Source organism: Mus caroli, unplaced genomic scaffold, assembly GCF_978045245.1.
Source record: "Mus caroli unplaced genomic scaffold, Mus_caroli_1 scaffold_7, whole genome shotgun sequence".
NCBI lineage: Eukaryota > Metazoa > Chordata > Mammalia > Rodentia > Muridae > Mus > Mus caroli.
The window spans coordinates 54,399,283-54,412,622 of NW_028227262.1; the positions used below are offsets into that span (position 1 = coordinate 54,399,283).

A 13,340-nucleotide genomic window follows, 5' to 3' on the forward strand; every position below is an offset into this window, starting at 1 on the left:
ATGCCTCAGCCTCACAAGTACCAGGATTACAGATGTGAAACACCAGGCCCTCATTCTTATTAACTTAGAATAGCTCTCTAGAAACAGGGCTTGAAGAGCTTAAATACATGCTTACGTTCTAGAGAGGGGATTATCTCTACCTTACAACCCCAACCACTAAGGACTCTGATACTCCCCCCCCCGGGCCCCCCCCACCCCCAGTTATCAGACTGTGAAATTTTATATGCCACCATACAATTATTTACTTTGCAAGTTTCCAGTGCCTATGTATTATTTCTAACAACTCTGTGTGTGAGGTGGGGGGCAGGGGGCGGGGGGTTGTATTCCTCCTTCCACTTGGCAAGTGGAAGGTCTTCATTTAATGTTGTACTTAAGATGCCTGCGGAATCTGAACTTCAGACCTATCCTCTCGACCCACCTCAGTGACATCCTCACCTCTCTGAGTGGCTCCAACTCAGCTCCTTTTATCTAGTAGATTCTCAAGTCTGTGACCAAAGAGGAACTCATTGGAAACCACTGAAAAATAAACAAAACCGCTAGGGCCACCACTGCACTGGCCTCTTGGCGGTGGGGGCTGTTCTTTCTGTCCCAGCCTCACCAGTGCCCCATTACTGCACCCCGCCTCTGGGCGGCGAATTCCGAGGTGGCCGGCGCGCCCACGCTTGTGCAGGACCCGCACCCTGCGGTGATCTTTACTCCCCAAAGCAGTGCTTAGGTTTCTCGGCTCTCCCAGAAGCCAAAGGGGGCTGGCCACCGCCGCCCCCTTTGCTGAAAGGACAATGAGAGGCCAGCGAGAAGTCTTAGATAAAAAGGCCACGCTAGCTTTGGCTTTTCTAGCTCGCTGGCAGTTTTCTCCTTGTCCTAAAAAGTTGGCCCCAAAGTTTAACGATGGGAGCGTATGTGTAGGTGCGTTTGGTGGGCGCGGACAGGGATGCAGAGGGTGTGTGGGTCTTGCTTATTCGGGTCCTCAGGGTCACAAAAACAAGAGCCAGGCTCCGCATATGGACTTGAACCCCTGGGCGGGGAGCAGGCGCGGAAATGTGGCGGAAGGCAGCGGGGCCGCGTGAGCGATGGCGTGGCCAGGCACTAGCGGAGGACCAGCAGGGACCCGGGTAGGCAGGCAAGAGTGTGAGCCCCGCGCTGAATTGGTCTCCCAGCCCCCACCTGTTTGAAACGATTTGCAAACACCAAAGCCAAATTCTCTGTGTTCCAAAAGTTCGAGATCTGGAGTCAGGCAAGCACACGTGTTCCCCAAAAGGCTCTGGCGGAGCCGACTACACTGCAAGAGGAGGAATTCTAGGGGTGCAGGGAGAGGAGCAAGTTGGCGTCAATGAAGGGTCGGCCCTAGGACCCCGCGGGAGGCGCGTTGGAATCTCTCCCTTCCAGGAGGAGGGGTGGGGCGGGCCTGCCCGCGGGCGGCCGCCGAGCGCATGCGCGCGCGTCTCCTCTCCAGCCGGCCGCTGCGCTCTGCCGCGCGGAGTAGAATGAACTGTAACAAAACAAGCCGAGCCTTTGTATCTGCTTAAAGGGGCCGCGGCCACTTCCCTGGCGTCCCCTCACCCCCGCCCCGCGCCGCCGCGTCTCCAGGGCTCCCGGCAACTAGCTTGGAAAGGGCTTCCCTCGCGCTGAGGAGCGACCGGCCGGCGCGGAGCAGGCGCGGCGCGTGTGGAGAGAGCCGCGGAGCGGAGAGCGGGCCCGGGCGGCGCCGGAGTGGACTCTGGTCCCGGGAGCGCGGTCGGCGCCGGAACGCGGACCCGGAGGCACCGGAATGCAAACAAAGCTCGCGGGCGCCCGTGCAGGGCTCTTCACGGAGCCCGGAAAGTTTGTTTTATGATGGCTTGAGAGCGCGAGAGAGTCGGGCGAGGAGGCTCGAGTAGCTCGCTCCCGCGCTCCGAGAGATGCTTCTCCCGTGAGCCCGCCGCTCCGGGGGCTCGTGCTGTGGGGGCACCTGTCTCTCGTTTTAGCAGTTTTCTTTTTCTTTTCTTTTTCTTTTTTCTTTAATTTGAATTTTTCTTTCGAGGAGGGGCTGTAACTCATCATGTCGAAAGTGATCCAGAAGAAGAACCACTGGACTGGCCGCGTTCACGAGTGCACCGTGAAGCGGGGACCCCAGGGCGAGCTGGGGGTGACGGTGTTGGGGGGCGCGGAGCATGGGGAGTTTCCGTACGTGGGGGCGGTGGCGGCGGCCGAGGCGGCGGGGCTTCCCGGCGGTGGCGAGGGGCCGAAGCTGGCCGAAGGTGAGCTGCTGCTGGAGGTGCAGGGGGTCCGGGTGTCCGGCTTGCCCCGCTATGACGTGCTGGGAGTCATCGACAGCTGCAAGGAGGCCGTCACCTTCAAAGCCGTCAGACAAGGTAAGACGGGGCGTGCCTTTGGGGGGCGCACCCCGAAAAAGAGGGGAGGCCTGAGGGGGCGCCGTTTGCTCCGAGTGCTGTGAGCCAAAGTTGAGGCCCGGACCAGATGCACTCAAAGTTGTGAGGTTGTGGGCTGTGCGCCCACCTGCGTGGCGGGCAGGGGCCGGGGTTGCGCCGGGAAGCGGGGAGATGCTTCCCAGGCCTGGTTTGTCAACTTCTAGGTCGTAGCCACCTAGTGTTGCGCAGCCTCGCCTGCACCTTAAGGCAGATGGGGAACTGAGGCAGGCTAAGGTGGACGCTTCCCCCAGCCCCTTACGGGATGGATGAGCTCACGGAGCTGGTGGCTTGCCCACTGCCTGTTTCCCTGAACTGGAGAGTGGGTCGTGGAAGGAGAGGGTCTATTTATGATTGATTGGAATTCTTCCATCACAGAATTTGCCTTCACCCTGCAACCCCTCCAGGTGGGGCTGGATTATGACCCCCTGGAGTCCTTAATCCAGCCGCCTGCAGAGCCTGCAATCACCCCACAGCGGGGTGACGTCTGTGTCTCCTCCTTGTGGAGACCTACGGTGGGGGAAGGGGTGAATTAGCGCTTGGCGCGAATCTAGTCCAAGTTTACCCAGCCACCTCCTCCTCTTGCACCGTCGTCCTTATTGATGATGATTGTTGATGGTTACAATTTATTGTTAGCGTGTTATGTGAGAGGCTGTCTGTAAAGTGGTTTAATTGCATTATCTCATTCTGATTCACGTCAGTGCTATAAGAACGACTTGTTTTTTGTAAGTCCTATATTACAATAAGTAAGCCGGGTCTGACCTTAGGTAAAAGACTTGCCCAAGGTCACACATCTACTAAAAGTGTATGGGTCTTTTTTGTTAAACCTTGAGCAAGGAGGAGGAGGGCTTGAGGGGACGACTTTCGGGACCTGAGTTTTGGGGTGGGGGTGGGGAAGCAGATCCTCCCCTAGAAGTCTGTAGGGTAAAGATGGCTTTCTAAAAGACGCATTTGATGACCCCTGGCCGTGGGAGAGTACTCCCTCGCATTTTGGTTTGAGCAATGGTCTGATCCTCTAGCCACCGGAGCGTAGCTGCAGTCCTTAGAGGCATCCCTCCTGCACCCAAGTGCTGTGACGCAGGTTCTCCCAGATGAAAGCACCAGAGGAGGTGGCAGAGTTGAATGTGGTGAAAAGTTGCCATATGTTCCTGTCAGGATGGCAGCAGCTGAAGGAAACGTGTCAAAGGAAAGCCGGGGAGAGCCAGTGCTCTCAGCAGCAGGCCGCTTCCAGATGACCGGAGGATGAGCACAGTACTGTGTGCGGGGAGCCTAGTAGCCAGGCCTTTCTACCCTTTTGGGAGCGCAGAGGCTGACACCTAACAGTGGAATGTCCTTATCCTGCTACTTGGCCTTGCCTGATGAATCTGTCCTTAGGAGTTTCTGGTAGAATCATAACTGAGGAAGTGTGCTGGTTCACAGTAAGTGCTCAGGAAAAGCGAGTCGTATTGGAGTTGGATTTAAGCAGTTAGGAATTCAGTTTTTAGCTAGGAATTTAATGCCAGTTCCCCAGGTGGTTATGACTTGGTAGAGCTGTTGAGAAAATACTGTGACAGGCATTTATCTATGGGGGGCGGGGGGCAGCATTGGGTTTGAGTTCAGGCTCATTTTGCAGAAAGATTTCTCATCCAGCAGGATGTCAGGATGTCTGGGTGATGGTTAATGGGCCCTAAGACTTGTTGGCCATGGGCTAGAAGCTTCCAGAAGCTGAGCTCTTCCACTATTTTGCAGAGATCCTGGAGCTAGCTAGTACCCCTTCTCCCTCCCTCCCCTCCTCCCTTCCTCTCTCTCTCCCCTCTGTGCGCTCTTTAGTGGTGGTGGTGGTGGGGAGATGCCTGTGGATTTGACAGTTAATATAGTGCCTTCAGGTGTCCTATGATCAGGACTGTCTTTTGCCAACAGAAATGCTCACAAAGGGAGAGAGTGGGCTTGTGCTTCTGAACACCCTTGCAATAGGCTATGAGTGCTGTGGAATCCACCACATTATAAAAACTGTCGCATGTGATAATGACATGGGCACAGTTACTGTGAAGATGACCCTAGGAACCATTTCAACAGTCCTCCCACTTTCCTGTTGCAAAATGATTTAAATTATAGGACATATTTGTCTCCAACTTTGTTTGTTACTGTGTCTTACTGTATCGAGTAGACTGAGCTAGTATTTGGGAAAAATTATACTTTTTATGGTGTTTCCATTTTGAGTTAGCTCTCACAGGGACATAGTCACTCTGGGTACATATCTGCGTGGAAATGTCACAGTCTTCTTGTGGTAGAAGATTGTACCCTTTCTGTTGCATGGCGGGTTTCTATAGCACATAGTATCTCATGGATAGGAGTGGGTTGTGAACGAGACTTGGTAGACCCACATTAAGTGGAGAGGACAGTTGGTCATAATATGCTTAAAATATTATAAATGTATGTATGCTAGTTGGATCTGTATATGCATATTATTTTCAGAATTCAGATACTTAAAATGCAGAATTATAGCAGAATTCAGATCTTTAAAAAACTAGACTTTTAAACTGATACGTGTGTGCGTATATATGTATATAAACATAAAAACAGTACCTACGGTTTTGTTTTGTTTTTGAGGCAGGATAGTCCGGTGTGGCCTTGAATGCCTGGTTCTCCAGTCAGTCTCTAGAGAGCTGGGATCGCAGGTGTCTACTGCCATGTCTAGTGTACTGCAATGTTTTGATAACTTGTATATATGTTATATCCATTTAGGTCAGATACCAAGTGTCTGCTTTGATGAATTTGGGCATGTGTACTCTCTCATGTTCCTTCTGGACACTCAAATGAAGATACACAACATTACCATCACCTAAATATTCCCTTCAGGATTCCTTCCAGTTACTCCCCTCTCAACCAAGGGTGTTGGTTCCGCTTACTGTAGATTTGAACATTCTTTTACTGCATAAAAGATGAAGTATAGTCTATCCTACTGTGTGTCTTTTTTCACCCAGGAGGCTTTGGAGAGTTCTTGTATGCTTCACGCTGTAGCTCCTTTTTCATTGCTGCATAGTATTCTCTAGTAGGTATTTTGTTCTCCCCCGACCCCTCCTTTTTTAGCCTTTGCTTCTAGGTCCAGAGTTGACTGTTACAAACCAAGCTGCTATGACTGTTCTGGTTACTTTCTGTCTTTGCCAGTTTTTAATCTTGTCCATGTTGAATTTTAATCATTCTAGCGTTTTAGGGACAGAAAGTAATTATAGAAATGTTGAATAGGAGGTAGCTAGTCTTTATTAAGTTCTCACATTGGCGTTTGCCAGGACAACATGTGTTTAGGACATGTGAGTCCTTGGTTCATACCTTAGCACTGGACTAAACCCAGAAGACAAAGTATGTCAGGTGGTTGGTTAGCCTAGCACTTTGTGGGCGTTCCCTTCTTTAATCCTCTGACCTTGACTCAGAGGAAGCTAAGTTGGAAACTTAGGTTCAGAGAGGTTGGGTAACTTTGCTAAGAGCCAAGGCAGAGCGAGCGCAGCCCTCTCCCATCCCAATGCCTCTGCCCCTGACACCTAGGGCAGTGGCTATGGAGTTGGATTTCCTCCTACCCAGCAGGTCTGGGCTCCCTTGTCCTAGTCTGAAATGTAAATTCTGCCTCCCAAGGTACCACTGACTCAGAAACTTTGGGCTCGGGGTCCTTGGGGGAGTTTTGTGACTTGTTGGCCCGTGAGAGAGAAGATGGGCAGGTGGCCTGACCCAGAATATGGTGTCACAGATCTTACAAAGTCACTTTCCGAGGGCCTAAAGTTCTCAATGCCAAGAATAAGTGGGTTTGCTTCCCTGCAGAGCCATTGGTTGCCTGAAGTGCTGGGCTACGAATAACTCCGACTCGATGTTTAAAACTGTCTGATTGCAGTGTCTCAAACGAGTATATTATAGGTCATGCTTTTTCATATTTCTGTGGATGAATTTGTGGTTTTTGCAAATTACTCAGGAAATTGCCCTTCCACTGTTTTTTTTTTTTTTTTTTTTTTTTTAAGGCAAGTAAGAGACAATAAATAAGACACAATTTAAAATTCAGACATTGCCACCACCAGACCTTTCTCCTCACCGCAGAGAGGAGGAGTTGTGGCCACACAGAGTTGAGTGTAGTTCTGGGTGCAGGTTTTGCTCCTCTCTTTGTTTTGTTTTGTTTTGTTTTGATGATGTGTGCTTGTGTTGCTGAATTGGAATATGTGACAATGGCTCTTAAAATAATTCTGTGACCATTTGCCCTCATTTCTAAGCTCAGTGCTGTGTCTTCCTCCGTCTCTTCCTTTCCTGTGAGTGTCTGATCTCCCATCCTCTCTCCCAGATTGTCCCCACATTGACTCCTGTTTTAAAATTCCTTTTTCTTTTTGCTTTTAAATTTTGTCATGGTGTGTGTGTGTGTGTGTGTGTGTGTGTGATGTGTATATGGGGACATATGCATGCCACAGCCTACGTATGCTACATAAAGTCAGAGGCTAACTTTGTGTAGTCTGGTTCACACTTGACCTTTATGTTTGTTGCTGGACTTGAGCTCAGGGGTTCGGGGTGAGCAGCGAGTGATTTTACCCACGGAACCATCTCCCCTGTCTTCTTTTGGCTTTTCTAGAGCACATCTTACTATGTTGCTCTGGTTGTCTTTAAACTCACTATGTGGTCCCGGCTGTGCTCTGAAGTCTTCCTGTCCTCAGCTTCCTGCATGCTGGGATAACACGTGTGTCGCACTGTGCTTGGCTTTTGGCTCCTTTTAAAATTTTAAATGATGCATATATGTCCGTGGGTGGGTAAATGATACATATATATGTCCGTGGGTGGGTAAATGGTGTATTTGAGCACAGGTGTCTGCAGAGGCCAGAGCTGTTGGATCCTATTGGAGTTGTGACCCATCTGATTAAACTAGGTGTTGGGATCCAAACTCTGGCATCTCTCCTGCCCTTGGCTCTTATTGTTACCGAATCTTCAAAGAGTTCCTGATCTACTTGTGTTCATTCCTTATGTCCTTCTCCTGGTGTTCTACCCTGAGATCATTTAAGAAAAATATTCTTATTACATGTGTTTATTTATTCATATGTATGTATTGTGTGTGTGTGCATGTGACCTGCTTGGTAGTTCTGTGGAGGTAGAGGACAACTTGAGGGAGAGAGTTTTCTTCTTCTACTGTGTGGGTCCCAAGCTAAGTCTCATGACTTTACCCGCTGAGGTGTTTTGTCTGCTCTTCCCCTCAGATCTTGGTGGTAGCGGGTTGACCTTGGTTTGTAGTAGAACTGGAATTGGGAAGAGGTGCCTGACATTGGTTTTCCTAGTCCAGACTGAGCTGTTACCAGATGCCACTGTCAGCATGGAAGATAACCCTGAAGCGAGTGCGTCCCTGTTCCTGTTGTGTGTCACAGTTTTATAAGGGCTGGTTCTTCTATGTCACTCTCCTCCCTTGTGAAAACAAGAAACTCACCTCTATACACCTCCAGTCCCAGTCTTTGAAACACCACCTGATATTCACTAAACAGGTACTCACTAAAATTTGTTACCCTCAGGAGAACATTTTCTTTCCTTTGTTTCTTCCTATGAGATGAGTTGTTTTCTGAGACAGGGTGTCACTGTGCAGCCCTGGAATTCTGTGCAGACCAGGCCGCCCTTGAACTCATTGAGGTTTCTCTGCCTTAGCCTTCTGAGTGCTGGGATTAATGGTGTGGGCCACAATGATGGTCTCAGATAAGTCTGCAGCTAGATTAGCTTTAGTGTCTGTCTCTCTTTCCTCTGTCTGCCTCCTTATCCTTCCTTCTATAGAATCTCAATGCTTTCACTTTCTTCCCAACAGTTTTTCCAATTAGCAGACACCCAGTGCCTATTAATCTCTTCTGGGCTATACTGGTTGTCAAAGCCTAATGAGTTAGATTCAAGTACTTCTGCCTGTTGACTAGTAGCTGAAGTTCAGCTAGTCTGTTTGTAAACTTCAGATGCTCGGAGGATGGGGGCTCCCTGTCATGATGTTTTAGCTCTGCTGTATTGAAGCTCGGTCCTTGTGCGCAGTATCTGTTTGTTTATTGTCACCCACAGCAGCCTCAGTCCTTTCTCTCACTCTTAAACTATGCTTTGTATTTATTTATATATTTTTAACTTAAACTTTCAAAAATCAGTCTGTGTTTGTTCTTAGTGCCAAAGACCCTTGTCAGAGGCGTATTTTTAGTGTATGTTGTGGAATCCGCCACGACTTTTATAGGGAAGAAATCTTACAAGGATAGGCAGCCCAGGCTGTGTGTCGTTCCCTGTGCCACCCTTTGCCATTGGCTGTGTTATTTAAAATAGATTAACTTGACCTTATGAGGCAATGGCATACAGTTGGCTTCCTGCATTTGTTGGCCGTCAGGATCCCGCTCGTCTCAGATAGCAGAATTGATGAGATCCACCAAGGGGAATTAAGTGGTTTATAAGAGAAAACATTCTGACATCTCCTTACCACAGGGGCTTACACGAAGGATGTTGCTCCATAAACAGAGATTATTTAACGCACAACACCACCCTGGGATGTTAGTGGTCCTTTCCTTGAGTTTGTGTATATGTGTAACAGGATCTGCTGAATTTTGTATACACCAAGAATAAAGGCTGTCGGATTTGTGAAGGGATGTCCAGGACTATTCGTGTCCTAAAAGTAGGTTACTGAATCTTTGCCTGTCTGTAGCCCATGTGACCTTGGGCCCAGGGGCTTTGACATGGCCCACTCCATGGCTGGCTGCATGGGTATTATTTCTCACGGTTGCCTTTCATTGGTTCTCCAATTGAAGCCCATTTATGTCAAGGTTGGGTCTGTCTAGTCTGGGTCTCTTATTAAAAGTCCAGTGTGTTCTGACTCTCATCTTTTCTGAAGGCATGTAATACAATTAGAAAATGCATTTAGACAGTGTTTTTATGATGAAATAGTAATCATCTGTTTTTATAGCTCAGCAATTATATAGTAGAACAGTCCAATATTTATGCTTTCACCTGTAGTCCCCATCTCAGAGGGAAAGGCTGAGTTGATAGAGAGACTTACAAGGCCTGTATGATCTGGCCCTTGACATCAGTTTTCTATCCCTGTCCACAGCCTGTAGGCCCCCACCTACACATCTGACACATGAGCTCTTTCGCCTTTAATCCCAGCACTTGGGAGGCAGAGGCAGGCGGATTTCTGAGTTCGAGGCCAGCCTGGTCTACAGAGTGAGTTCCAGGACAGCCAAGGCTACACAGAGAAACCCTGTCTTGAAAAACCAAAAAAAAAAAAAAAAAAGCCTTTCTTCAACAATCATCCTCTCAGTGAGGTTTCCTCAGCTCATTTAAAATGTGGTTGAAAACGATCTTCACTCACACTAGTCCTTTGGTGGTCTCCTGTTCTTCATCTTACCCTGGACTATGCAGGTTGCATAAGTATGTTGCCTGTAGGATCTAAATTCCAGGAGGGCAGGATTTGTTTGTTTCTCCACTGATGCTGTTGCCCTGGTGCCAAGGATGCAGCATAGTAGTTGTTCATATAATTTGTTGAGTATTTGCTGTCAAACTTAGAACTGGAGCAGATCTCTGGAGGTCAGTCGTCTCTGCAGGTAACGAAAAGGTAGATGACTAATGATGGTCTGTCTGCATTACATCCCACGTGACTTTTTAAATGATCCCACTCTGAGTGGAGCTGAGTGGAGCTAGATGCGTGGTCCGGACATACCTTAGAAGACAGCAGTTATGACTCACTTCGATTAGTCTTGATATTACCGAGGCCTTTGTCTCCCACCAAGTCTAGGAGAATGGAGTATGTTAAAATCGCCTTGGAATCAAAGATAAAGTTTCACTTAGCTTGCATTTTCAATCTCAGGAGGATACTCGTGATTTTAGGGCAAACAGAATGCTGAATTTTTGTAGTGGCAGTTCCTAGGGTCACCAGGTGGTTGATCTAGTCCACTTGAGCCACCTGAGGATCTCATAGACATAGCAGCCCTTATATACCCATGTCTTTATTAGATAACCATTACTTTGTTTCCCACCCTGCCTTCTCCCCACCATCATGTGGGTATTAAATGAAATTTCTAGGATCACACCTGAGATCAGCTTTTTTTCATTTTTATTTAATTATTTATTTATTTTTGAAACTGTCTTTTTACCGTTGTTCAGATTTGCCTGGGCTTTACTGTGTGACCAGGCTGGCTATCCTCTTGTCTCAGCCTCCCCAGTTGATTATTTGAATGTCAGTAGTTTATCAGAGAGGTGGTCAGTCCTAAGGACCTTGGAGGCCCAGAGGCCAGCCAGGTGTTTAAAAACCTTGCTAAGGAAGAACTTGGGGCTTGGGGCAGCAGCTTCCTGCTGATTGCGTCAGAGAAGTTTATGGATACTTTACTCCTTCTGTGGTTGGTGAGAGCTTCCTCCTGCTGGCTATCCATCCCTGTGCATTTTTTTTTTTTTCTGTAACTATCTCCAGTGTTGGGAGAAAGAGTTATGTAAGAAAATTATACTCTCATTGCTAAGGTATCAAGCCAAGCAGAGTCGGTTGTGTGTGTGCTTTTAATGGGCTACGGTTATGTTTGCTGCAGTAAGGCTAATCTTTTACTTTGTAGGGAGACAAAGCTTGCGGCTCTTTTTATGGACAGTGGCATGATGGTGCAATTAAAAGGCTCTTGCTCATATACTGATGATAAGCCTTGTTTCAAAATTATTGCTATACACGGGATTAACTGGGCTGTCAAGCTGCTTGTAGGCTAATCCACAAATAGAAATTAATTGATGGGTTGTAATTAAGACTTTATACTCAGTCTGGCTAATGGAGAGCTGGGTGTTAGGGGGTAAGATGCTTCACCTCTTTTGAGCCATGCTTGTCCCTCTGAACATGGAGATGATGAGGGCTCTGCTCTGTAGGGCTGATGGAGGAATGAACTGGAAATGAGGAAGCCACATGGCTCTGGGCCTGTGCAGAATGACTGCTCAGAAAGTGTTGGCTTCTGTTATTGTTCCCCATTTGAAAGCGCTTCAGGGAGAAGAAAGAGTTTTCTTGGGAGGGATAGAGATTTTGGTACATGGCTCTCCGAGGGAGCTTTTTCAAGTCCAGAAACTGCCTTCCTGTTTCTGTATGATTCACATGCTCTTTCTAAAGGACTGGTTCAGACAAACGAGAAAGAAGCCTGTAGCTGGATGTCCCATGTGTTCGGTGGAGCTCTGCGCCTACATGGTCATGGGTGAGGAGTTGATCCGGACGATTGTTCTTAGGCTCCGTGTTGTGATAGTTTGGAGAGATGGCAGGTTCCTGATTTCTTGGTATGCAAGGCAGGCCAGAACCAGCACCAGTGATCCTTGAGATCTGGATACTGAGGCTGTCTGATTTTTCTGGTACCATGTCGGCTCCTACACTAAAAATGTCTGGGGTGGTAGTGGTGCTTAATGATTAGTTATGTAGGTTTGAAGTCAGCCTGCCTGGCTCTTCCTCTTCCCATCAGAGACTATGGGCCAGTTCATTGGCAGACTGTCAGCTCTCAGTGGACAGAGAGAATACCGGTGTCACAGGGTGGCTGTCTCAGTTCTGTCAACTCAACACATAAACCTGGACATAGCTAGGAAGAGTAAATGTCTTTTGAGAAACTGTCTTCATCAGATTGACTTGTGGACCTGTCTGTGGAGCATTTTCTTGATTGATGATTGATGTGGGAGGACTTGGCCCACTTTGGGGCATGTTAACCCTAGGCAAATGGGCCTGGATGTCTAAGAAAGGTAGCTGCGCAAGCCAGCTGTGGTTTCTCCTTCAGGTCCTTCCTCGAGGCCTTGGCTTGCTTTTCTTGATGATGGGTTGTGTAACCCTAGAAGCCAAATAAATCCTTTCCTCCCCAAGTTGCTTTTGGGCACAGTTTTATCACAGCCACAGAGAAGCGAGCTAATATGGTGTTGTGAGGCCTGCATGAGGTAAATGTTGAATATTTAGTATTTTCCTGGGTTCCTAAGTCATAATGAACAGCTGTGATTGTTTTTTAGTTGGAAAAATGGACACCCAGCACTGCGTTCCCTCTTCTAAGGCAGAATTTTGCCTTTCTGCTTTAGGGAAATTTGCCAGTGTGTAGGAACATTTTGTGTGTGTGTGTGTGTGTGTGTGTGTGTGTGGTCTATTAAGGATTAGGTGGTGTTGACACCCAGTAAATAGAGATCGGGAAGGTTGCTAAACATACAACGTACAAGAAATTTATCAAAACTATCACTAAGGCTGAGGTTGAGGAAGCCTGCTCTGAGGCAGGGCTTCCTAGATAGGCTGGGAATCTGAGTAGGGTAGTTGATTAGTAAGTAAAACACTTGTTTATAGGTCCCACGGACTTCTCCACCTCTTAGTTAGTTAGCTGTGTGATCTCATTCTCCTTCTAACCATGAGAAGTATATCTCCACAAGTTGTTAGTCAGTGACAGTGAGGCTCAGGCTAGGCTTGCATATTCCAAATGTCTTGATCCTATAGCCTGGCATCCTTGTGTCCGCATGGTGGGGGGATTATTGTGAAAGGTGCCAGACACAGTATATGCTTAGTGACCTCAGTGAAGAAAATTCTAGAAATAAAGTATTCTCCCAAAATTTCCAGCCAGAGATCAGAAAGTGCTCTGATGTATCTTCAAGTAGTTCTGTTTGTCTGCCATAGGCTCCTGCTCTTTATGATTTACACCATGAATTCTGTTGATTTCCTTCCTCCTTGTGGGTGTTTTTCATGCCTGTGCCTTGTAACTGTAAATCTGCCTGACTGTCTTCTTTGCTGCATGTGTGCTTCTTGTAGGAAGCATCCTTGTTTTGTGTATTGTATAATCTCTGCTTTGTGTAGGTACTTAGGAAATCTTTGTTGAAAATTTCATAGGGTTAAAAACTAGACATGATTTTTACATAAAAAATCCTTGCCTCAGATCTCATTGGCAAGGAAATCCACTTTTTATTTTTAAGGCATATTAAATATACTTAGCCATATGTCTGACTTTTCTGTGATGATTTAAG

The 13,340-nt window shown here is 47.6% G+C and overlaps 1 protein-coding gene across 24 annotated transcripts in view; it reads left to right on the forward strand.

Annotated features, from left to right (window-relative positions):
* Nucleotides 1-1,431: 1,431 nt before the first annotated feature.
* The window catches only part of Magi1 (membrane associated guanylate kinase, WW and PDZ domain containing 1), a 623,637-nt gene continuing 611,728 nt past the window's right edge, over nt 1,432-13,340 (forward strand). For 17 of the 24 annotated variants that reach the window (XM_085840262.1, XM_085840263.1, XM_085840249.1 and 14 more), the window contains exon 1: nt 1,433-2,351. In XM_085840262.1, the coding sequence (XP_085696388.1) occupies nt 2,039-2,351 (313 nt within the window). In that variant the 5' untranslated portion in view covers nt 1,433-2,038. Of the gene's footprint in view, nt 2,352-13,340 lie in introns of all 24 variants that reach the window. The other 7 variants (XM_085840252.1, XM_085840254.1, XM_085840269.1 and 4 more) reach the window with 2 other exon arrangements.